The sequence below is a fragment of the Branchiostoma floridae genome, chromosome 3, assembly GCF_000003815.2.
Source record: "Branchiostoma floridae strain S238N-H82 chromosome 3, Bfl_VNyyK, whole genome shotgun sequence".
NCBI classification, from domain to species: Eukaryota; Metazoa; Chordata; class Leptocardii; order Amphioxiformes; family Branchiostomatidae; genus Branchiostoma; species Branchiostoma floridae.
Genome location: NC_049981.1, coordinates 32,737,797 through 32,762,680, shown reverse-complemented (window position 1 = coordinate 32,762,680; position 24,884 = coordinate 32,737,797). Strand labels below are relative to the sequence as shown.

Below are 24,884 nucleotides of genomic sequence, written 5' to 3'. Positions count from 1 at the left end.
GACTAAGTCATCAAAATACAATTTCATCATGTATGCAGAGTATGCAGGTACCTGTAGCAGGTATTGGAACAAGGGCATAATCTTAATACTAATGCAGCATCACTAGTACCAGAGTAAGTTTACTTGCACTACTCTGCAGGAAAAGAATTTGTCATATGGAAAGCAGTAACAAAGCTATTTATTATTTTCTTTGATTGGCAATTTCTTAGTTCTTAGAATACATATTAGTTACAGGAAAGAAAAAAGTACTTAGGTGTGGGTAGATCTCAGAAATACCTCGAAGTCCTCATCTCAGCGCTAACTTTACCTAATAGATGCAACTATTTGCAAGGCCATTAATTTACTGTATTTTGAATATAAGTACACCTATACATGTTCAGAATCAGATGGCAAATTATTAAGTTTGAGTTCAGGAGATTCATGTGGTATCATCTATCATAACGATAGGCTTGGTCAAATTCCTGTCCTGAGATGCTCTGATGTTGAGCCCTAGGTAAGGAACTTTACATGACTTTTTTCTCACTTTGATCACTCACTGACTCGGGTCATAATGACTACCTAACTTGGGTTAGGGACATCCCTTTGGACAGAACGAGCTTGAGGACATCCATACTCTAGAGCAGAAGTTGGTGGGGTAAATCGTGACCTTTTTTTATCAGTGGGAATGCTGATCGAAAAAGAAACGGATGCAAGTAAAGGGTCATGATTTTTCCCACTAACCCACACCTTGCAGTGTAAAAGGTCCCACCACACTCAAGAAAAAGTGGGGGTTCTTCCCAATATGAGTCAGGATTGAATAAGTCAGTCTGGATATGCACCATGTACTCTTCTGTACCAAGGACGTTATATATAATGATTTGATGAGGCAGATCGAATCATGACAGCAGCAAATATCATTTTATCAAAGTACATGTAATACATTGAATGGTGAAGTCTGTAGTATTTATGGACTAGTAATGCTAAATGTTTGATGGCAGTGAGCAGGATCAAAGTAAACAGTTCTTTGTTCACTGTTGACAAAAGCTGTGGTAATGAATTCCTTCGACCTTTTAAATCCCTTATCAAAACAAAGCTCTATCAGCTTCTGCAGTTGTGAAGTTATGTGGAATGAGTGGAACCAACCAGCTTTCATCAAGGCTGTTTGGTGGAATGGCTGGCAGAATTCTGTTTACACCTGCCATTCTGTTTTGATTGAATCCAATATTACTGATTGTGTCCCTAATAGCTGTAGAAGTTTGGAATGATTGGGGCCTGAAAACCGCTGGAAAATATTCTGCATTTTCAGTTGTTTTTTTCTTGTGATTATTCCTTGCTTTTTGCTTCGGAAACATCCTGCATTTTCTTCGAAAATGTAGCCTTTCTAGTTGATGCAGGTTTAGCTACTGGTGGATGTCTGATGTCCTATTTGAGAAAAGAATTACAGTTTAGTTACAGCACTATTTGAAAACCATGATTTACACAATTTGTATTTCAGTGAAATAGCAAGCAAGCTCTGTTTCTTTATACCAAAACATAATCACAGATGCAGAAGAGAAAGTCCCAAGGTTTCGGTGGGTTTTGATGTTCTGGTCGCAAGACAAATGTATTGTTTACATGAGATGACTGTCTAAAAGGAAAAAAAAATAATAATACAATTGAATTTTTTTCCTCCTTGGAAAACCTTGGGATTCTTAGAGCCTGGCATCCAAAACTGTAGAAAATAAACAGAAGACTAATTTGCATTTTTCATGAAACAATAGCAAAGTAAACATTGGCAGCCAGTGGCAGGTTTGAATCAGAATAGAATTGTTTACTTTAGCCTCTAGGATTAGGGATTAGTGTAAGGGATTATGTGACTCTCTAATGAGCTCTTCTTTGCACCAAACTTGTCTTCTGTGGTTATACTCAGTGATGAGAACTGAGAAGGAATCATACGTACATGTAGGTACCGGTATTTTAAAGGAATGTTAGATAATTTAGTTGCTGAAAATGAATCTTTGTTTATTTGACAGCTAATGTTACATACATTGAAAAGGCGATGAAAAAGTAACAAAAAGTACATGGGAGGCAGAAGTCTGAAAAATGTTCCTGTTAGGGGCTCAATAGAAATGTTTGAACATGTAAAGAAGAGGCATAAACTTGATAAAGCACAATCTCACCAAAAGTTTTGTCCTGGAAATTTGCTCAGATGAATTTGGATTTTGGACCAAGCAGCTTAAAATCAAATTTTAACCTCCTTGATTTAACTTCAAAAATAGACGTACCAGTGCCTTCTCAAAGCTCAAAACTTGCAAATTACTGGAAGTCATCAACACCTGTGGAAGGTTGCAAAGGAAGCTAGAAGTAGAAGCAAGGAGGTTGAAAAAGAATTTGGAAAGAATGTCTATCTCCTTGGTAGAAGGGACTGCTTCCAGCAGTCAGAGTCAGGTCATTCTTTGGAAGGGAACGGATTCGAAGTTCAACCAAGTCAGTCCAAGGGGGACATTTTCTCTCCTATCAACCAGTTGGTATCGCTGTAAAGTTGAATATTATTTTTCTGACCTAAAATTTCTCTGATTTGCCAGCAGCAGAATTCACCTCACATTAATAAATGAACTTGGCAGAAAATCATCTCTGATTGTATGCTAATGAGACTCCTCTGATGTTGGCAAAAGGTTTTGTCCTGTAGTGACTTCCATTGTTATGCTGACCTTAATCTGTGCTAATCTCTTCTCTGCTTTTGTCTTCTGATAGATTTGCTATTCCTCTACTGGATCATGTCGCTACCTTGTAAAATTGTGGAGGCATTAGAAGGGAATCAGGCAAAGATAGACTCAGAGTCAGACTAAGTAACTTTGGAGTGTTCAGGATGCAAAGTATTATGATATTCTTTTTCATTTTCAATAGTTTTACTTTGAAATTCACATCTCTAAAATGTTCAGTGAGTGACAGCTGCCAAGAATTTTAACAACCCAGGACAAATATCTATTTGTGATCAGTGTGGTGATTGTTTCACATAAATCCAAATGTCCTCAATCAATCTATTAAAAATCATTATAGCCAAGGAGTTTTTGGAACATAGCAGCGATGAAACCATCATTTCACTCTACTGTGCTGAGCTGCAGACACATAGTTCCGTGAAGGCTTGTGATCTTTTGGCTACAAGAAAAGCAATAATAATTATGAACGTCTTTCAAAAGACCTTCATGTACCCACGATTACTCTACAAGCAGAGGTTGGATAAGAAATCCAAAGTTCTGCAAGAAGTAATTCACATGCACAAAGCATGCTACCCTGGAAACCTGCTCGAGAAGCTTCGCAAATAAGAGTCGCAAATAAGAGTTACCGATCCCCTGCCTAACGCGCGCCCTCCCGCCTCTATGCACCCGCCCCACTACCAGCTGGCCCTACTTACGCTACGGTCCCCAACATCGCTCGCTTCCGAAAGAGGCTCGTGTTAGTAGGGGCCAGCTGGTACGAGGGCCGGCGGGTGTTAGGCGGCGGGTGTCCCGTGCGTGCGTGTTGTAGGGATCGGTAAACTTTGCGTGCCTCGTAGGAGTCTGCGTTTTCCCAGGGTAAAAGCATGCGTGACATGAGTGACACATGCTACCTTGCATAATGTTGGTCGTATTGTGGGGTTCAAGCACCCCAGCTCTGAGATAAAGAATCACGGTGCTCAGGGATTGTCATCTGGCGCTACGGGTTCAGCTTGGGTTTGAATCTCAGTAGACTGAGGAGACAATAGACTGTTTCTACTCGCCTCTTGTTACCTGCATGTATGCAGGTATGGTTTTCACGGGCGTGGGAACTTTTGGAAGCTGGGGATATAGGGCGCTGTATCTCAAGAACGGATGATGCGAGCACAACGATTTTTGGTACGTGGGTTGGGGGTGGTGGCCTGACACTCAGGTGTGATTTGGGGCCTCCTGGCACTTGACCTTGACATTGCAGGTGACATTTTTTGTGTTTTTTGGGCACTTTTGGCGCTGTGTGTCCAGAACGATACGCGGGATTGCCACGATTTTTGGTGCATGGGTGGGGGGTTATTGCCTGTTGCCTAGGATTGACTTTGGGCCCTGTCGCGTTTGAACTTGACGCGGCAGGTCGAATTTTGTGTCCGGGAGGGGTATTTCCGGAGTTATATCTTCTGAACGGTTGGTGCGGGCGCGATGATATATGGCACATGTGTCGGCGGTGGCTGAATAATTCTCAATTTTGATTTTGGCGCCCTTGGTGCTTGAACTTGACATTCCAGATTACCTTTTGTACGGGCACGGGGCGCGCGCTGTATCTCCGGAACGCAAGGCGCCATTGTGTTGCTATTTGATACATGAATTGTTGGTAGTGTCCTGGCGGTCAGGTTTGATTTTGGGCTTCCTAGTTCATGAACTTGATACTGTAGGCTGATGCTGATTTTTTCTTGGTTGGGATTCAGGACCACTAACATCTGCTTGGTTGTTAAAACAGATTATGGTCCAGGGTTTGGGTTGATTGATAGGTCTTTACTTGTGTAATTGTCATCTGGTTTGCAGGGGCGTACATGTAGGTCACGTTCAATGTATTGGGTTACTTTGTATCTGCCAGATGATGCTACAGCTCCTGCCATACTGGTTAGGTATAATTTGAGTTTGCTTCTACTCTTTGTGGTGTTTTGACAGCTGTATAAACTATATAGTTCTGGTACAAGTTCCTTTACCCTGTTTGGCAATCATGGTTAAACAGAAGAAGATACAACTTTCTAAAGTGGAGGAGAAATGAATAGAGCATAAGCATAGGAGAAAGGTATGTGTATGATTTTTCCTGTGTTTCTTTGGTGATGCCATTTCCATACTGTATGCAGGTAATTTTGGGCCAGTCATATTCACTTGATTTTTGGGCCTGCTTTTAAATCTATAGTACAGGCAGGGTTAAGTGGTGGAGGCTTTGTTAAGTATCGTCTGGTGCATTTTGTCACTGCAAATATATGATGAAATTGTTTTCCCCTTCTATTTAAAGCAACTGCTCATTGGTTTTGGGGGATGTTTGCCGGTTGTTCGCTCTGGCTACAACAGTTTTCTGAACTTTTCAAAGTTTCCATTGCCAGCAGCTTGCCATCTATAAATGGGATTGACAAGGACATTTTGATTATTAATTCTGCTGTTAACTTTGGCTTCAATACTAGAAGAGATTTAGGCCCACTTTACATTACGGTTTTCGCGAGAGCGGGACTGGCGAGAGCGGGACTGGCGAGAGCGGGAGCCCCATGTAAAGAGAGTTCCCGTCGTTGTAGTCCCGTTGTCTTCAAATTTTCTCCCGTCCACTCCGAAGTGTATGCCCGTAGGCTCAGTGGGAGTCCCCGACAACTTCAAACTGCGTATAAAGAGAACGCGTTGGGCCCCCGACAGCCGGAGTCAGGGTTTAGGTGATTATTTCAGTGCGTAGCCATAACTTAGCAAGTTATCACTGAAAGAAAGGGATCTTCTTTCAATTTTGAATGGGTTTTTAAAGTCCTTTTTTATCAAAAATTTTGTGGTCGAAGTTACCAGAAGTGTCAGCGAAACAGCAACGTAGTCAGGGACTTGTATTTCTTATGAAATTCAAATACTATTTGAATTTCAATCACTTGGAAGTGGTAAGCAAACAAAAAATGAAATTTTGTTCAATATGACAGCGTGCACGTGCAGCTAAAAAAAACTGCGATCTTTATGGTTAGACTTTCCTGCGGGTGGGTTGGGTTGGTCAGATTGAATGAAAATATGATACCACCCTGGGGACTAACTGTTGCTGTTGCATGGGGGCTACCACAGTGAGATTGTCTATGGAACTACTGTACTAAGTACCATTGGTGAAATTATGCAAAGAACCTTCCAATGTCAAGTGATATAATACTCCAGAAATGAATCTTAAATGAATGTCATTGGAAGAATACACACCAAGGAGACTTAGCAGCTGCATCAGGTCAGTACATTGAAATAGGAAGATATCAGTACTAAATATATCATGTGACAGAATAAATGCATGGGCCATCTGAGAAAAAAAAGTAGCAAAAAGTTGTCTCAACAACTTCAAGGTACTGTGGTTGGTTATGTACTTAAGAAATCCAAAATAAGTAATGTTCATCCATGTCCAAACTTACAAATTCAGAAAATGGAATTTTAGACTTTTTCATGGTGCACAACCAACACGGTAAAAAGCTCACTTTTCCAAGCACGTACCGCAGACAAAAAATACACAATAGGTCTACAGACACCCAATATATTTCATGCAGGCCTGAGGTCTACGAACTCTTGTTTCACTGGTTCCCATGACGACCCTGTGAGTACTAACATTAGTAAAAGGCTAAAGAATTTATACCACACAGGGATATCAAACTTGGAGATTCAAGGATGAATCTCATAAAAAGAAAAGGAGGAATAGTGTAACAGTGGGGTTCAAGCTCCGCCAAACTGACCATGCCAGTGGATCTCAGCTTTTGGCTAGCGGTTTATATATGTAGCTATACATGCTTGTATATAACGGTGCTTAGATTGTGATCTGGTGATCACCCACGTTTAGCGCGGGTTCGAGTCAGGAGACTACTTGCCTCTTGTTTCACTTGTCTTCAAATTTGTGCTTTTTAATATTTCGTCAAATTTGATTTCATACAGCTTTTTAGTATTAAGATTTTTTCATCATGGAAACTGATAGTAATAGATACCCTGGGTTCCATACAGGATCGGGTAGACTATATTATAACTAAGAAGACAATAATATGACCCAACAAAATTTGACACAACCCCCCTGTCCGATCCAGATTTGTTTGACCCCACCACCCTATCCAATCCAGATTTGTTTGACCCAACCCCCCTATCCGATCCAGATTTATTTGACCCAACCCCCTATCCGATCCAGATTTGTTTGACCCAACCCCCCTATCCGATCCAGATTTGTTTGACCCAACCCCCCTATCCGATCCAGATTTGTTTGACCCAACCCCCCTATCCGATCCACATTTGTTTGACCCAACCCCCCTATCCGATCCACATTTGTTTGACCCAACCCCCTATCCAATCCACATTTTTGACCCACCCCCCCATCCAATCCAACCTCTTCCGCCCCCCATTCTCCTTTATTTTTTGGAATAGCCCATTTCTGCATTTATTTATGTACTATAGCCATCGCTGTAACATCTGCTTACTTTTAGTAGAGAATAGACCTTTTCCCTTAACTTCCAGAAAGCATCATATCACAAAAAAATTGTCTCCAATGTTATTTTTTGTTTGTTTTCCACAGCAGGATAGGTATGGCAACGAGCCATGACTTTGAGTCTCCAACAGAAAGAACGATCCACAATAGCGACCAGTGGGACTGCAGCACGGCTATTAGTTGGACCTTTGATTTTCACCTGTTCGAACAAAATGGCGAGAAACTCTACCTGTGCAGGCAGTGTGAATACCGGACACATTGCCAGTCAAACATCACCAAGCACATCAACATGGTACATCCCAGAGTCAGACCGAAGTGCGAAAACAACACACCTAGAAAAGGGGACTTGGACAAGGCTGAACACATGAGAGACACAAAACCCTACATGTGTGGGAAGTGTGGGTACAGGACAGCTGAGAAGTCTGACCTATCCAGTCATATGAAGACACATGTATTTACAAGAGAGAAGCCGTACAAGTGTGACCAGTGTGACTACTGCACAGATAGAAAATGGAGCTTGGAATTGCACAAGGTAAAACACACTGGTGAAAAACCATATGTCTGTGTGTTGTGTGGATTTAGAACTGGTTTCAGCTCTAATTTATCAAGTCATATGAGGTTACATAGAGGAGAGAAACCCCACAAGTGTGACCTTGTATGTGGAGTTTGCGATTCACTTCACTTCAAATCACTTGAGTGGAGGCTTGGTGAACCTCCATCTAGTATCAGCCATACGATTATTTAAATCATTCGCACGGACTCCAGGAAGAAGGAGATCTGAATCAAATCAAAATCAATATTCAATGGATTCTGCATCTGCAGTTGCGAAATGACTTGCAGCTACATTCAGTCTTGTGTACAGGTTGAAATAATAGCACCGCCTCTGAGACGTTACCAAAAATTGCATGGATTCACACAATGTGAGAAAGCATGTATGTATTTATCATTATTGCACTGGTTAGACTAGGTGGAACAGCTGTATGACAATACTTGTATGAAATGCATGTATAGGGAAGAAGCTACACTAGTAGTGCAAGGATTCATCATCATCTGTGTAAGTAGTAGTGGTTGTTTGCAAGTGGCACGTACAATGTGCCCGTGGGACAGCAAGCTTCATCACTGTTTCTGAACTAAGATTTTTGTGAATTGTACAGGGAGGGTTTCGTGTCAAATATGAAATAATGAATTCAGTATGATTATACTTAAAGTTGTGTACCTTAGCAAATTCCAGGTATTAGCTCTTAGTATTGTACTATTAGTATCCATTTGAAGGGAAAGGGGATAGTTGCTAATATATATATATATCGGATGTCAAATGGTGTATAAATTACAGAAACTTTGTTGTAGAGCCAACTTCAATATACATGTAATATATACTATATTCTGAATTCTATTAACCTAAAAGTAGTTGCCAAATGTTGATATTTACCACTGGTGTTTGAAATAGGTATCTCATTACTTGTGCAAATAAAGTCCTTGTTAAGTTGTTTTGTGATTGAAATTAAAGGAATTAATTTGACAGAAAATGTCGTGTGTCAATAATTAAATACAATAGTTGTAAGTTGAGTAGTTTTCATGATCCAAATACTTGATAACGCCTCCTTTGGTCAATATTAGCCAGTGTCAAAAAGTGCCTGGATCAAAAGCCGGGCATGCATTAGGAAGTGCACAAGCCACCCGTTGTCCTAGGGACACTGTCAGGCCAGCTTTTGAACTTGGTGCTGTTGATATTGCCTTATGCAACTGATAAATCTGCATAAAGCTATGTTTATTTGATTATATGGATGACATCCTCTGGGAATCCAAAAGCTTATGCGAGCGTGCGAATAAAAAAAGTTTTCAAAAAAAAAATTTTCCTTCATTATGAAATCAAAGTGGTCAGGAAGGTTGAATAAATGACTGAACACATAGAATATAGTATAGCAAGCAATATTTCTTTTAATATTTGTTCTTTCAAATCTCCTTTGACTCTGTCATGTTATATTACAGTAGTATATGTTAACTGTTTGCAATCCACGGCATGTATTTGGTTATTTTTAAGCTGCTTTGTACGATTTAGCTTTTTTTTTTTTTTTGGTTAACTTTGGAAGGGGCCGAAAATTAATGCGCGCGTTGATGTCATCCATGTAATCAAATCAACATGGCCTACCTTGGAGAATAGTTTCTTTTCGGCTTTTGTGATGTGCGCCTTCACACGATGAGGTTTGGATCATCAGGTAACTCATTTTGCAATGAAGTATAACCTTTGACCTACACCAAAAAAAAACACGTATTGCTATCCGCCATTTTGATTCCTGCCGATGTGTCCTTTGGTCACTTCTTGACGTATTACTGACGTTTTTAACTGTTCAGGGTTACTTAAAGGTGAGTGTTTGATAGCCAAGAAAATTAAGGTAAAGTACGTAAATAACTGCGCTCGTACATAGTAGAACAAGTGTTGAAACTTCTTAGATATTGGTTGGTTTTATGTGGGGAGGGGGGCAACAAAATTATTACTGTCTATAACATATGCTTTTTGTGCCATTCCTGAAAGTAGAGGTAGAGGGGAGTGATGACACTCCACGCTGATTATCCCCTGAGTCCTAACGCTTCAACTCAGCCCCAAGTCCTGCCGCCCTGCCTATTTCAAGCCCATTTGGCCTGCTTTTCCTATGTAAATTATCAAATCCCCCTCTATCTGCCAAATACCCAAATGGGCTGTTCCAGAATTGAAATATAAATGTGGAGGGGGTGGAAGAGGTGTAAAATCAGGTTTTGTCCCTACCCTAGTTTCAAATCCAAATTGCTCACATCCAGTTGCTTAAAACCCTACCCTAGTTCCAAATCCAGATGCTTGAACCCTTAACCCCCTCCAATCCAGCCTCTTCCACCCCCTCTCCTCACTTTTTTTAACAGAGCAATGTACATACTTCAGTCCACACAATAGCCAATACTCGCGTTCATTCTTGTGCGACTGGGTGCAGGAAAGACTCCAGCTAAGTACAGAAGGCATCTGATGTAGACTTTTATTGTTTATTGACTCCTTTAGTTGTTGACAGCTTATCACAGTCTGCAACATTTTCTCTTCCAGGAGTAATAATTACACATAACACTTGGACACATAACATACACAACATATAACATGTCATTCAAAATATTGTTAACGTTTCATAAATCAATAGACATGTTAACTATCCCAAATACTTGTTGGTGACAATCGCTCCTATGTAAATATTGTCTTTATGTGTAGGATCACCACGCGATCAGACTTTTATGGCAATGTTGTCCTATAAGAACCTTATATTAGCTTCGTGATACAAAAAAAAAGAAGGTAATTTGTATCTAATGGCATTTTCTTATATATGACTGTTTTCCAGGAGAAAATTCCAACCATTGTGACCAGCGAGACAACTCTACCGCTAGAAAAAAGGACTTGGAAACAATCATGGAGAACTACACTGAAGAGAAAGCCCACATTTGTAGGGAGTGTGGCTATGGCACAGACATCAAGTCTAACCTCACCAAGCACATCAAGATACATACAGGAGAAAAGCCATACAAGTGTGAGCAGTGTGACTACCGCACCGCAAGCAAATCGACCTTAGACACGCACATGGCGAAACACACCGGTGAGAAACCCTACGTTTGTGGGGAGTGTGGGTTCAGAACAGGCTACAAGTCTCATCTAGCGAGTCATATGAAGGCACATACAGGAGAGAAGCCGCACCAGTGTGACTATTGTGACTACAGCTCCGTCCGAAAGAGAGACCTGGATGCACACCTGGCTAAACACACAGGTGTGAAACCTTACCTGTGTTGGCAGTGTGGGTACAGGACAGCGGACAGGTCGAGCCTTAGGAAGCATGTGAAGATCCATACCGGAGAACTGCACCACAGGTGTCAGCTGTGTGAGTACAGCACGGCCAGAAAAGGGGACTTGGACAGGCACATGGTCCAACACACGGGTGTGAAACCCTACATGTGTGGGAAGTGTGAATACACTACAGATAACCAGTCAAACCTGACCAAGCATATCAAGATGATACATAAAAAAGTGTAAATATACCACTAGAAGGTCAAGGGATAGGTGAGGTGAGGTGAAATATACCACTGATAACCAGTCGAACCTGAACGAGCAAATTGAGAAGATACAGAAAAGTGTGAATACACAATAGATAAGCAGTCAATCTGACCAAGCAACAGATTAGCTGTCAAACTGACCAAGCACATTAGATGATACATAAAAAAGTGTAATCACTGCTACTATTGCACGAGTCGCATGACGGATAGAAAACCCTGTACTCCAAGCAGACACCAAGAAACGACAAAAAAAAACAAAAAAAAAACAGCCGGAGCCTAACCTCTGCTTGAAGAGTAAGATTTACATGTGGGGATTGAATTTTCAGAACAGATGACAGTGTTGCCGAGTCAAGTGCTCTATCCAGATAAATCAGTCAATTTGATTAGTTTGTAATTAATAATGTAAATACTAGCTGTATGGACTTTTATAAAATCTGTATGTTTGTATGTTTTATGTCCATGAAGATAAGAAGTCTTATATGTTAGCTTATTAAGTATCCAAGATGTATGAAAGAGACAAGCAGCAGAAAAGCCACATCTACAAATATAACCAGTGTAACCATTTATCAATTGCACAACAAACACTGTGAGAAAGCAAGAGGCTTTATGTATATAAGATGTACAAAAAAACTCGTATGAAATGCATGTACAGCAGATAGGCTTCGGTCAGCTCTCTTATTCTAAAATGTATGTACAGGAGGCAAGCCTGTAGTATCAGATTAGTTGTAGTGGTTGTTTGGTACCATTTGCGCCTAGTGGCAATATTGTACAATGTAATTTGATTTTATTGATTTTTAACATATTTAAAGAAATACAATGTTTAAATAGTACATGTATACAGTAACTATGTTCAAGATGCATTGGCTTGTGCAGGGGAAGATGGAGACCATCAGGGTGTTTGCGGGTCCTTCCCTATGTTTTTATCATTATCAAAGATAAACTATTTTAACTGAAGGTAATAAAACAATAGAGAAATAAGAAAAAAAAAAAACTAACAAAAAATAATTGCAGGTGCGCAAGTGAATGGCAACTGCTGAGTATCATAACAAAAGTAGTTCTACAAAGTATATTATAAGTAAATATAACTACATGTATTAATCTTTACTAGTCGCTGAATTAAAGGGAAATGAAAGCCTGGAAGTTTTCTTGTATAATCCATTATAATCCATTTATTAAATATTAATACTGGCTTCTGTGAAGGTACATGTACCATCGGTACTGTAGTATGGTAGGCAACCTTCCGTCTGGTCAGTAAAAGAACTTTTAAAAAGCAACACTTTAATTACAGATGTACTCCAGTATGCCAAAAAGTAGTTGTGACTGACGAAAACTGCGGGATAGCAGTTGAAACCGTTTCCAAAACCATATCCAGTTGCTTGAGTAACTACGTTTTGGCGTATCGTACCACAACATTGTATCCTGAATACTAAAGAATTTGGAAAGGAGAATCAGCTGTTCTAGTTTAAATACACTCCTGTAAAGAATGTGTCCAGGGAACAAGCAGAATTGTGTCATCAATATCTAGGGCACCGGAATTGCACAACATGGCGACACCCACAGACGCCGAGAAAAACAAAACAGATTTCGCCACCGCGAACCCTTATTAGAATGCAATCTCCGTTGAGTTGTTCTGTACGACTGGTGTGATGTGCCCCACCGAGCGATGAGACTTGGATAATAAGGTATAAGATCTGGGTACAGCTTTGACCTTTGACATCTGTCAATATCCCAACCTGCTATCCGCCATCTTGATTCCTGTCGATGTGTTTATTTATGTACTATTTTGGACGTTTTTTTGTCTGTCCAGGATCAGTTAAAGGTGAGCATTTGATCACCAAGACACAACTATATTTGTTGATCATAGATAATCATTCACGTCGCATAGTTATTTAGAATATTTGTTGATCTGTGTGTGGGAGGGGGGCAATAATGCCTTCATTTGGGTCGTTCCAAAAAAAGTAACGGGAAGGGGGTTGATGATACAGTACTGGGCACTTAGAGTTTATACAGGTGGTGTTGAAGCACCAGGGTAGCTGAGGACGATTTTCCTACCCAAGCCTGGATTGTATATTCGTCTGTGTATTTAGTTTATATATAATCTCCTGTATATACCTTTCTCTGCCTAACTTCCAATCCAGTTATAAGAATTTATTTCCAGTGTGTCTTGTGTGCATAACCCCATGGTAGTTTCTTACATGTAAATCAAGTAAGTCATTTTCTTACATGTATTTTTTTCACATCAGCTCATCAGGGAAGATATGGCAGCAAGCGATGGGTCTCCAACCAAAGTTTTCAAGCAATGCAACAGTCCGGTGCTTACAGATGTTGCCATAGGAAAAAGTGAGATATCGCCTGATGAGTCCAACCTCTCCCAATGTAAGATGTCATTCAATCATGCAGCAAAAAAGCAAAAAACGGACTTGGACGCGCACGTGGATAAATACACTGAAGAAAAATCCGACGAGTGTGGGCAGAGGACAGATATCAAGTCAAACATTGAGATACATACAGGAGAAAAGCCATACAAGTGTGAGCAGTGTGACTACTGCACGGCAAGCAAAGGGACCTTAAGCATGCACATGGCAAAACACATTAGTGAGAAACCTTACAGGTGTGGAGAGTGTGGGTTCAGAACAGGGCACAGGTCTGCCCTATCAAGTCATATGAAGATACATTCAGGGGAGAAATCGTACAAATGTGACCTGTGCGACTACTGCACGGCTCTGAAAGTACAATTGGAAATACACATGGCTAAACACGCCGTTGAGAAACCCTACATGTGTGGGGAGTGTGGGTTCAGAACAGGTGACAAGTCTGCCCTGTCAACGCACATGAACATACATACAGGAGAGTTGCCGCACAATTGTGACTTCAGCTCAGCCAGAAAAGAAGACTCAGGCAAACACTTGGCTGAACACAACAATGACAAACCCTACATGTGTGGCAAATGTGGGTACAGGACAGCTTACAGTGATGACCTATCCAGTCATATGAAGACACATACATTGGAGAAGCCCTACAAGTGTGACCAGTGTGGCTACTGTACAGATAAAAAATGGAGTTTGGACAAGCACGTGGCTACACACACTGGTGAGAAACCCTACACGTGTGGGAAATGCAGGTACAGGACAGCTTACATGGATGATCTATTCAGTCATATGAAGATGCATACAGGAGAGAATCTGTACAAGTGTGACCAGTGTGGCTACTACACGGATAGAAAATGGAGTTTGGACAAGCACATGGCTAAACACACTGGTGAGAAAACCTACATTTGTGGAGAGTGTGGGTACAGAACAGCTCGCAGAGCTACCATATCAAGTCATATTAAGATACATACCTGAGAGAAACTGTACAAGTGACCAGTGCGACTACTGCACGGCTCTGAAAGAACACATGGGTATACACGCCGGTGAGAAACCTTACATGTGTGAAGAGTGTGGGTACAGAACAGATTACAGATCTACCCTATCAAGCCATATGAAGATACATGCCAGAGAGAAAACACACAAGTGTGACCAGTGTGACTACTACACGTATTGGAACCCAGACTTGATTACTCACATGTCTAAGCACTCTGGTGAGAGACCCTACATTTACATGTGTGGGCAGTGTGGGTTCAGGACAGATTATAAGTCCACACGAAAATACATTCAGGAGAAAATCCATATACACAAGTGTGAGCAGTGTTTGTTTTCTGTTAGCCATCAAGGCCACCAGGACCAACAGTCCAACACATAGCCAAGCATGTTCCAGTTGGAGAGAAGCTGTACATGTGTGACCACTATGGGCTTGTGCACAGTGTTTAAAAATGTCTGGGTACACGATTGATAAAAAAAACACATTTGAGGTTTTAGGTGTAGCATTTAGAAATTAGAGGTTTTACTTAACTTTAAGGTGTAGTATTAGATTTACATGTATAAAGGTTAGACATCCAGGTAAACAAGGTTTAATGTGTAGTTGTTGTTAAGTGCCAGGGCTCGAAATACTGGGTGCATGTGCACCCAGGTGCACCCAAAATTGGAGCTGTGCACCCAATTATTTTCTGTGGGTGCATAGGGTGCACCCAAATATTTTCTTAGGTTTATGTATGTGAAGATATCAAAGTATACTAGTATACATCATATTCTTGACATCTAAGTATTAGAAAGATAATAAAAATGTCTGTCATGGTACTTGTTTAAGAATTTGATAGCTTGTAAGTAAGTTTTATTATTAGGTTATTACTTAAATCTAAGTGGTGCACCCAAAATTTTTTTGGTGCACCCAATTTTTTAAACTGGGTGCACCAGTGCACCTAATCCCAAAAAGGAATTTCGAGCCCTGAGTGCTTAGTGGCACATACAATTACACTTCAATTGCAGATGTACTCCATTAACATTTTAGAGTGTGTGTAATGACTTTTATTCTATTTGTTTGAACCTTTGTTGCCATAAAAGCTCAAATAATTGAGGTTATGAAGGAAGAGGCAAGGGTCAGACAACGTAAAGGACAGAGATACAATTTAAAGTCCTAATGAGTCTTATAAGCCTATATACACACTTCCACATACATGGTACAGAACAAATAATAATAGTGAGAGACATGATTCGAGTCCATTCATTCTATTTTTTATGTAGATGCCTAATCATCCACATCTAACACAAAATGTTTGTGACTGAAGACCTTCCTGGTAACTCAACCTTGACAGTCACCATTGACAACGTTGTATCCTGAAAACGTAAGCACTAAGGAAGGAGAATCAGATGTTCAAGTTTAAATACACCCATACAAACAATCTGTTGGAACAAAGACTTTTTTTTTTATATAAGACCTCTTGTAGGTAACGTCCTGGTGGTAACATGCAGGTGTGTCATCAATATCTAGGGCACCGGAATTGTACAACATGGCGACGCCCACAAACGCCGAGGAAAACAAGACCGGTTTAGCCACCGCCAACCTGTAATTAGAATTAAATTCCCATTTAGTTGTTCTGTACGGCTGGTGTGGTGTGCGCCACTACGCGATGAGATTTGGATAATCAGGTATAAGAGCTGGCTACAACTTTGACCTTTGACATCTGTCAATGTTACAACCGGCTATCCGCCATCTTGATTCCTGTCGATGTGTGCTTTGTCCAGGTTATGTAGTATTTTGGTCTTTTATTTTTCGTCCAGGATCAGTTAAAGGTGAGCATATGATCACCAAGACACAACTATAATTGCTTATGATGAATAGTAGCTTTGACATGGTATAATTATTTAGATTTTTTTTGATCTGGTAGATGTATGTTGTATTTGTTGCCGAGTGTGGGAGGGGAGCAAGAATGGGCCGTTCCAAAAAGTAAATGGGGGGGGGGGGGGTGATGATACAGGACTGGTCACTTAGAGTTTAGACAGATGGGGTTAAAGCACCAGGGCAGCAGGACTTAAACCTAAACTCCAAGCAGATCCTACGATGGCATAAGTGTGAGTAGTCGGCCCACCCAGTAACAAAACAAGAAAGCTTTTAAAAAAAGCTGGCCGGGGCGCATTTGGAAGGACTACCTCAAAATTTCATGTTGTGTTCCAGTAAAATGTGCATCATTATTAAACTAGAAGTTTATATCTAAAATCTATGGGAAGTTGGCTGGAAACCTTTGTTCACTGGTATAATTGGATTTTCCGGCGTACTTTTGTGGGCGGAATTGTATCCCTTGTGTGCGCTGTGTGCCGGATATAAAAATCGTAAAAGAAACTCCGGTGCGAGACCACAGCCAAAGGCGGGAAGAGGTCCCGGATGTGCATTGTCGTTCTTTCTTCGTGACAGAAATTTCACAGGCAGACATGGTACGAATATGTAATGAACAGATTATGGACGGTCAATACTTCTCAAGCTTCTGAATCGTTTGGATATGAAAATTATCGTGCTGAAGATATTTATACGTGTCTGGGGGATCCTACCAGACAACTTGTATAACCAATCAGAAACCAGTCTGCGATTCTCCGCCAATCAACGATCAAATTGGCGTGTTGCTTTCTACCACGTCCGTAATAGGGATGTCTGAATCTTAATTTGCATACGGCAGCATATAAACATGTTATGGTGGGTCCGGTGAGGCCGGAGTTGCGTCCTTGACTGGTTTGCGTGGGGTGCGGATCCATTGTGTACAGGTTTGTGTCCGATTTGGTGATTTGATAGAAAGAAATAACAATTTATGGAGTAGAGTTTGTTAAGCGAAATGTTTCTAGTTTGGTGATTTTGTGAGGTAAGGTTTGTTGTGGTGTATTTTTCTTAGAATTTTTTTTTGTGTAACACGTGTTTGGTCGATGTTTTGTTGGGCGTGATGACGGCAGAGGTTTTGCACAATGTTGTGCAGGATGTAGGTGTAATGGGAATGCAGAGGTCAAGATGTAAATTGTCCTAATTAGTTGTAAAGAACAAAGAGTTCAGTGGTAGTGGTATGCATAATTTAAGATCAATATATTAATAGCATTGTGACGCTGTTATATATACTGTTATGGCATGTTTTGCATGGGTAATTTGCAGATATATATCTATATTATAGGCATGTTTATGAAAGTAATTTATCGTTTGGCACGAATTTTTTGCGGGTATTTAATTTATTGTTTTGTTTAATGTTTCAATATGTAACTTATATGTTTATTTTTTAGGTGTGAGTTGGACTGTCAGGTTGACTGAGGGACGACGGGACGCTAGATTCTTGGTCGTTTTGTTAGCAGTGTCTTGTGCTAAGGTATGTGCACACTTTTAGGTGGTGTGGGTGTGTTAAGTAGTTTTATTAGTTTGAAACGATGTAGGTAAAGTTTTTTAATCAAATTGTTGCTATGGTAAAAGCGGTAGTGTGACTTGTTATTTTTGTATTACTTTTACATAGTATAGTGGGAGGTGTGGGGTATTTTGAGCAGTGAGAATGTCAAATATTTGAGGTTGTAGTGGGTATGATCTAAGAGCTATTTTGAATAGTTATGCAGCGATATATTAATGAGATTTTTTTGTTCATATTTTAGGATGGAGACACCATCGGAGATGTCGGGATATGTGCACAACGTGTCGCCAATGAAAGACGGGGCAAAGTCAAAGTTTTTCCGGTTTGATTTTCAAACTTCAGAAGACGAGTCTAGGAAAGGAATCTGTTTTAGTCCTCAGAAGAGGAGTTTCTTTTGTGAGAAAGAACAGAGCAGCAGCCCATGCAAAATCAGTAAAGTGAGCAGTTGTTCGATGAGATCAAGCGACTTTGTGGTTAATGAGAAGAGTTCCGTGGAGTCGACAGCAGATGTGGGATTTCCAGCAAAACGACCTAGTATTAGGTCTGTAAGTGTTAAGGACATTAGCTACCTCTCTGTGAATGATGTTGTAAGAGTCAATGTGAAGGTGCTTTCCATTGATAAAACAGAGAAAGTTACAGTTAACTCAGGTGATGAGCGAGAGAAGACAGATGTTATCGTAGGTGACACAAGTGGAGCTGTTCGCTTGTGTGTTTGGCAGCCACATGTGTTAGAGTTAGGGCGTAGCTATGGTGTGGACGCTAAAGTTAAGTTGTTTGCCAGAAGACGATTTCTGAGCACGTTTCCTGAGTCAGTGGTGAACGAAGTAGGTCCTATATATGCCCCAGATGGGATTCAACAGATAGACCAGGTCAGAGCAACCGGTACAATCATTGCAAGTCAAGTACTTAGCAGGTTTTACAAATGTAACTCATGTAAAAGGAAGATCGATCCGACAGAAACAAAGTTTCTGTGTTGCCCTCACTGCTACTGTTGAACCAGTTATTCCATGTGCTGTTATGAAAAGACAAGTGTTGGATTCAGCAAATGCTGCTTCTAGGGCTTTCTTTAAGGTGTAATAAGGATAGACTGCTTCTGTGGCAAATATGTCTCCAGTGTAAGACTCTTTTATTGATACACGTACAGTATTGTTGTAAAGTTGCAAATAGTCTGGAATATCATCAACGGAGAGGAACTCCACACCAGATCTTAGTGATGGTTTTATGTAGGTGTATAGTGCATCTCCTTGAAAAAGTACACCATCAAGGTCTGTACTTGTCCAGGTAATTGCTTGTCTGCAAGTACTGTGGTTAACAACTGCCATTAAAGCATTTGCAGTGCATTGTTTGCCTCTATTATCTCCACTGAAAATGATGTCACCTTGGTGGTATTTTCCCGATAAAATAGATTCACACATTGTTCACAATATATGTGTTCTTTGCTTGACTTTATTTGCACAATGCACAGTGCTCAGTGGCACGATTGAGTCTGGTGTGTGCAAAATGCACAGTGCTCAATGGCACGATTGGTCTGGTGTGTGCAAAATGCACAGTGCTCAATGGCACGATTGGTCTGGTGTGTGCAAAATGCACAGTGCTCAATGGCACGATAGGTCTGGTGTGTGCAAAATGCACAGTGCTCAATGGCACGATAGGTCTGGTGTGTGCAAAATGCACAGTGCTCAGTGGCACAATTGGTCTGGTGTGTGCAAAATGCAGTGCTCAGTGGCACGATTGAGTCTGGTATGTGCAAAATGCACAGTGATCAATGATCTGTTAATAGGTCTCAAGGTCTAATTTGGTTGGATCAAGGACTCTCTTTCAAACCTCTTTGGTTGGATGCAAAATGTAATGCGTAGATTTCAGCAGAAGAAGTATAAATGTGTACTGTGTAAAATCTTATTGAGTACAGACTTTTGCTAGCTGTAAGTTTCTGTATATTACTGTGTCACTTGTATATATAGCAGAGAACAGTCTAAGGCGTCACTGAAACAGAAAGAAAATATTGTCTTGATCACATAACATCTTACTAGTACCAACAAAAAGCAAAAATCTACAAAAGTTCAGGTGTGACATCTTGCCAACTGCTTTGCTGATTGTTTAACAGTTAGCTACAATCCGTTGTTTTCTACTATTCTTTGGAAATGTATGTTTTAATGTATTAGAATCCGATCCATCTTTTCAACTTGTACGATATTTTTACAATCAAAAATGCCCTGCATAATGCCTCGCATCGGCTCAAGCACAGTGCACCATTAAACTATCTAAATTCTCGTCAATCCCCACACACTGGTTTTACTAAAAAAACTATATACCGTTCCTTGGAAATATGTTTCAATGTGTCCGAATTCATGATCACTATCTTTTCAAATTGTACGTTACTCTTACGATCGAAAATGTCCTGCAGGACCTCCTGCAGCTGCATATATAGACGCACGCCCCCCTCCCACCCGCACGTAAACTGTTCCAATCGTTGCACAATAAACTTGACTGTATACCCTCCACAAAATCTTTCGTCAAATGTCGTGCTCATTTTACTCACATGACACTACGCCTTAGAATGTAATGTTATATTTTAATACATCCGAATTCCAGAAAGATAACTTTACAAACTGTACCAATTTCTGTACGATAAAAATCTCACCTCCTCCGCACCGTCAACGCCCGTGAGGGTATTTACCGGAATAACCCGAAATGACCCGGAATAACCCGGAATAACCGTAATATTTCTTGTTCCCATGGCCATATATACATTATTTTATGCCAAAATATTGCATTCTGCGATCTTAACTTATCAAAGCACACTGTATTTCGGTAGCTTTCATCCTTTATTAAGGTTATTCCGGGTTATTCCGGGTTATTCCGGGTTATTCCGCTAAATACCCGGACCCGTCAACGCTATCGCAAAATGAACCGTGCGATTTAACGACAACTCCTCAAATGTTACATGACCAGTGTTTTACTGCAAATCAAGAAACATTTTCCTTTCCTAGACTTTGCTAATGAGCGCTGCAATGTTTTCTGTACGAGTAGAGGTCATGGATAAACAGTATTCTTACAACGTTTATTTGAAGGGCTAAGAAGGGCTGAGAATTGTCGTAAAAACGCACGGTACATTGCGTTTATTTGAAGGGCTGAGAAGGGCTGAGAATTGTCGTAAAAACGCACGGTACATTTTGCGACCATAGCAGACCCATCCAAGGACGAACCATTAAACCGGGGACAAAGCCGGGCGCCTTCGGCGCCCCGGCAAAAAAAACAACAAGTGTGAGTAGTCGGCCCAGGCCCACCAAGGAGCTTTTAACAATAACAAATAACGATGGCATAAGGACCGAACTAGTCAAGGAGTAGTTCAGCCAAGAGGTGTACATTTGCCATGTAGCGAAACACACTCCTATTAATGCCAGCTTGACTCTTCGCCCAGCTTTTGATGCTATCTTATGCTACCATAGGATCTGCTTGGAGATTACGCCTGAAGTAGTCATTAAAAGCGAAAATATGTGGATTCGTCTGTTTCTATCAAAATTTGTATATTTTGTCTGTCTCTATCTGTTGGCTCTCCAATATCATAAATTGCGGGCGGCGCAACAAATTATGCACAGACTACATGGGGCGTTCCAAAATGTAACTGGGGGAAGGTTGGTGACACAGGACTCCAGTCGCTTGGATAGAGGTGAAGTATGTCAGAGCAACAGGTCTGAGCGGGTTGAAGCTTAATCGTTGAAGCATCAGGTCAACAAAACTATTTAAGGCATTCAGGTCTTTGGAATTGTTTGTTGATTTTAAAAATTCAAATTTTGTGGTATGGATACCTTTCCCCCTTAACTTCCAATCCAGTAAGAATTGTTAATATCCACTGTATATTAAACATTGTGCACATCGTAGCATTTTCTTACTCGTTCATTTTCTACAATAGGTCAGATATGGCAGCAAGCGATGGGTCTCTAGCCGAAGTTTTCAGGCAGCAAAGCAGCCAGCTATCGATAGACGACGCGAAAATTAAAGTTGAGAAAGACCCTGATAAGTCCAACCTCATCAGCCAGTGGAAGAAGAAACATGCAGCAAAAAGGCAGTACAAGTGTGACCAGTGTGGCTACTGCACGGCCAGGAAACGGGTCTTGGACAGGCACAGGATAAAACATGCCGGTAAAATGCCTTACATGTGTGGGGAGTGTGAATACACCACAGATAACCAGTCAAGCCTGACAATTCACATTAAGATGGTACATACAAGGGAGAAGCCGTACAAGTGTGATCAGTGTGGCTTCCGCACGGCTAGGAAAGGGGACCTGGACACACACACAGCTGAACACACTGGTGAGAAACCCCACCTGTGTGAGAAGTGTGGCTACAGGACAGCTGACAAGATTCAGCTATCTGGTCATATGAGGATGCACACAGAACAAAGGCACCAGTGTGACCAGTGTGATTACATCACCGCCTTTAAATCAACGTTGGACAACCACAAGTTAAAACATGCCAATGAGAAACCCTACATGTGTGGGGAGTGTGGGTACAGGACAAGTCTCAAGTCTGATCTGTCAAAGCACATGAAGATACACACAAGACAGAAGCTGTACAAGTGTGATCAGTGTGACTACTCCGTGTTTAGAAAAGGAGCTTTTACTTTACACATGGCTAAACACACTGGTGGGAAACCTGACAAGTGTGAGAAGTGTGGGTACAGGACAGCTGACAAGATTCAACTATCTTCTCATCTGAAGACACATCTTAAAGAACAAAAGCACCACCAATGTGACCATTGTGACTTTAGCACGTTGTTTAAATGGAGGTTGGACAACCATAAGATAAAACACTCTGATGAAAAACCCTACATTTGTACGGAGTGTGAATACAGGACAGGTTACCAGTCGGCCCTGTCAAATCATATGAAGAAACATACAGGAGAGAAGCTGTACAAGTGTGAACACTGTGACTACCGCACAGCTAGACAAGGGTACTTGGACAAACACATGGCTAAACACGCTGTGGAGAAACCGTACAAGTGTGACTGGTGTGGCTACAGCACAGCTAGAAAAGGGTACTTGGCCAAACACATGGCTAAACACACCGTAGATAAACCCTACAAGTGTTACCAGTGTGCCTTCTGCACTTCTAGAAAATCAGCTCTCATTCAACATATGGTTAAACACACTGATGAGAAACCCTACATGTGTGGTGAGTGTGGGTTCAGGACAGGTTTCAAGCCTGCCCTGTCAAAGCACATGAAGAAACATACAGGAGAGAAGCTGTATAAGTGTGACCAGTGTGACTACCGCACAGCTAGAAAAGGGTGCTTGGACAAACACATGGCTAAACACACTGTGGAGAAACCGTACAAGTGTGACCAGTGTGACTTCTGTGCAGCAAAGCAAGGACAGTTGGAGAAACACATTGGTAAACACAAACATATGGCTGATGAGAAACCTTACATGTGCAATTGGTGTGGATTCAGGACTGGTGACAAGTCTAGTCTATCAAGCCATGTAAAGAGACACATATGAGAGCAACAGCTTGGATAGAAAGTACATCTGGAACTACAGACAGCTTAGAAACCAGAATTGATTACCCACATGTCCAAACACTCTGGTAAGAGACCCTACACTTACATGTGTGGGCAGTGTGGGTTCAGGACAGATACATTAGTACATGTAGCTTTACCCTTTCCAGACACAGGAAATGCAGTATGGAGAAAAGCCACACGTACAAGAGTGACCAGTGTGAGCACTAGTATCAAGGCTGTCTGGACCAAGACCTAGCCTAGAATATGAATCAATAAATAAATAAACTAGAGTTCGGCGACCTCATACCTCCATGAATATTTAGAGCTTTTGTTTATTTCATGCAAATGACTCAACATTAACATGATTTATGCATGGTATTGTTCATCATTGGATAACGTACAGTACACATATCACAAGTAAAATTCCCAATTCAGATCATTAATCATGAAGTTGTTTTGCAATTTTTGCATAAATTATGCAAATAAGTTCCTCATTTGCATATTTGATATCTGCATAATGTTCCAACAATTGTAATTAACCAGTGTTACCTTTATCGAAGTCCAGTTATTGCAAACAATGGAATTAAACAATCTCCTCATTACTTATGCAAAATAAGTCCTCATCTGCATAAAATGCATATCATTATGAACATCTTTGCCCAAGCTACCTGCATACCTAAAATGCGGGCAATCCGTCGTTCCTTTCTGCAGTTATCCTCTTTGGAGTGTCTTGACAAAAACGCCCCTGCAGTTCCACAATTAAATACTAGGGGACTGAAACTTGCCCCACTTTGTCATGACCCTAAAAGCTATCTACCACCCAAATGTCACGACCATATCACGTCCGGGACAAGAGATAGATTGAAAAACTGCTATGATAGAATATTCTCATTGATTATGCAAATGTACTCCTATTTTGCATAACTAGTATCTTATCTTGTACAACATTGTCTAAGGTGCCTACATACCAAAAATAATGAAAATCCGTTGTTCCCTTCTTGAGTTATCCTCGTCAGAAGTTTTTGACAAAAATGCCCCTGCTATCCCAAAACTAGACGCTAGGGGGCCCAAACTTATGTCATTTCTTCCTGAGCACAAGAGCTGTCTAATAGTAAAAATCGTGACCGTAGCATGTTCAGAACACCGAGATAGCAAAACCGGAAGTTGCGCTGCAGTACTAAGGGGAGTCGCTAGGGGGTCCAAAATCTAATCATTTCCAGCTTTCATCAGACACTACCAACACACCAAGTATGAAACCAATGTACCCAGCTGTTCATGAGTTATTTTGATTACACACACACACAGACAGACAGACAAACGCGGGGTAAAATATAACCTCCATGACATTTCATGGAGGTAATAAGCATGTTCCAGTTAAGTTGGAGAGAAGCCGCACATGTGTGACCACTGTGGTTTGTGCGTAGTATTGAGAAATGCCAGGATACACTCACTGTG

General features: G+C 40.9%; 3 protein-coding genes across 3 annotated transcripts in view; all 3 read left to right on the top strand.

The window, feature by feature from the left end:
* LOC118411855 (zinc finger protein 91-like) overlaps window positions 1–11,427 on the top strand; it is an 18,445-nt gene extending 7,018 nt beyond the window's left edge. Inside the window, exons 3-4 of the mRNA XM_035814342.1 lie at window positions 7,210–7,667; window positions 10,479–11,427. Of these exons, the coding sequence (XP_035670235.1) occupies window positions 7,210–7,667; window positions 10,479–11,161 (1,141 nt within the window). The 3' untranslated portion in view covers window positions 11,162–11,427. The remainder of the gene's footprint in view (window positions 1–7,209; window positions 7,668–10,478) is intronic.
* A 1,530-nt stretch (window positions 11,428–12,957) lies between these two features.
* On the top strand, window positions 12,958–15,311 carry LOC118411413 (zinc finger protein 525-like). The gene is made up of 2 exons (XM_035813684.1): window positions 12,958–13,000; window positions 13,425–15,311. The coding sequence occupies exon 2, from the start codon at window positions 13,440–13,442 to the stop codon at window positions 14,523–14,525; it is 1,086 nt and encodes a 361-aa protein (XP_035669577.1). The 5' UTR covers window positions 12,958–13,000; window positions 13,425–13,439; the 3' UTR covers window positions 14,526–15,311.
* Window positions 15,312–15,353: 42 nt separating this feature from the next.
* LOC118411400 (zinc finger protein 845-like) lies at window positions 15,354–23,702 on the top strand. Its single transcript, XM_035813667.1, has 2 exons — window positions 15,354–16,349; window positions 21,843–23,702. The coding sequence occupies exon 2, from the start codon at window positions 21,850–21,852 to the stop codon at window positions 23,428–23,430; it is 1,581 nt and encodes a 526-aa protein (XP_035669560.1). The 5' UTR covers window positions 15,354–16,349; window positions 21,843–21,849; the 3' UTR covers window positions 23,431–23,702.
* Window positions 23,703–24,884: the final 1,182 nt, after the last annotated feature.

Excerpts from the sequence above, each read along its gene's own strand:
- LOC118411400 (XM_035813667.1), top strand. The coding sequence starts at position 21,850 with ATGGCAGCAAGCGATGGGTCTCTAGCCGAAGTTTTCAGGCAGCAAAGC.
- LOC118411413 (XM_035813684.1), top strand. The coding sequence starts at position 13,440 with ATGGCAGCAAGCGATGGGTCTCCAACCAAAGTTTTCAAGCAATGCAAC.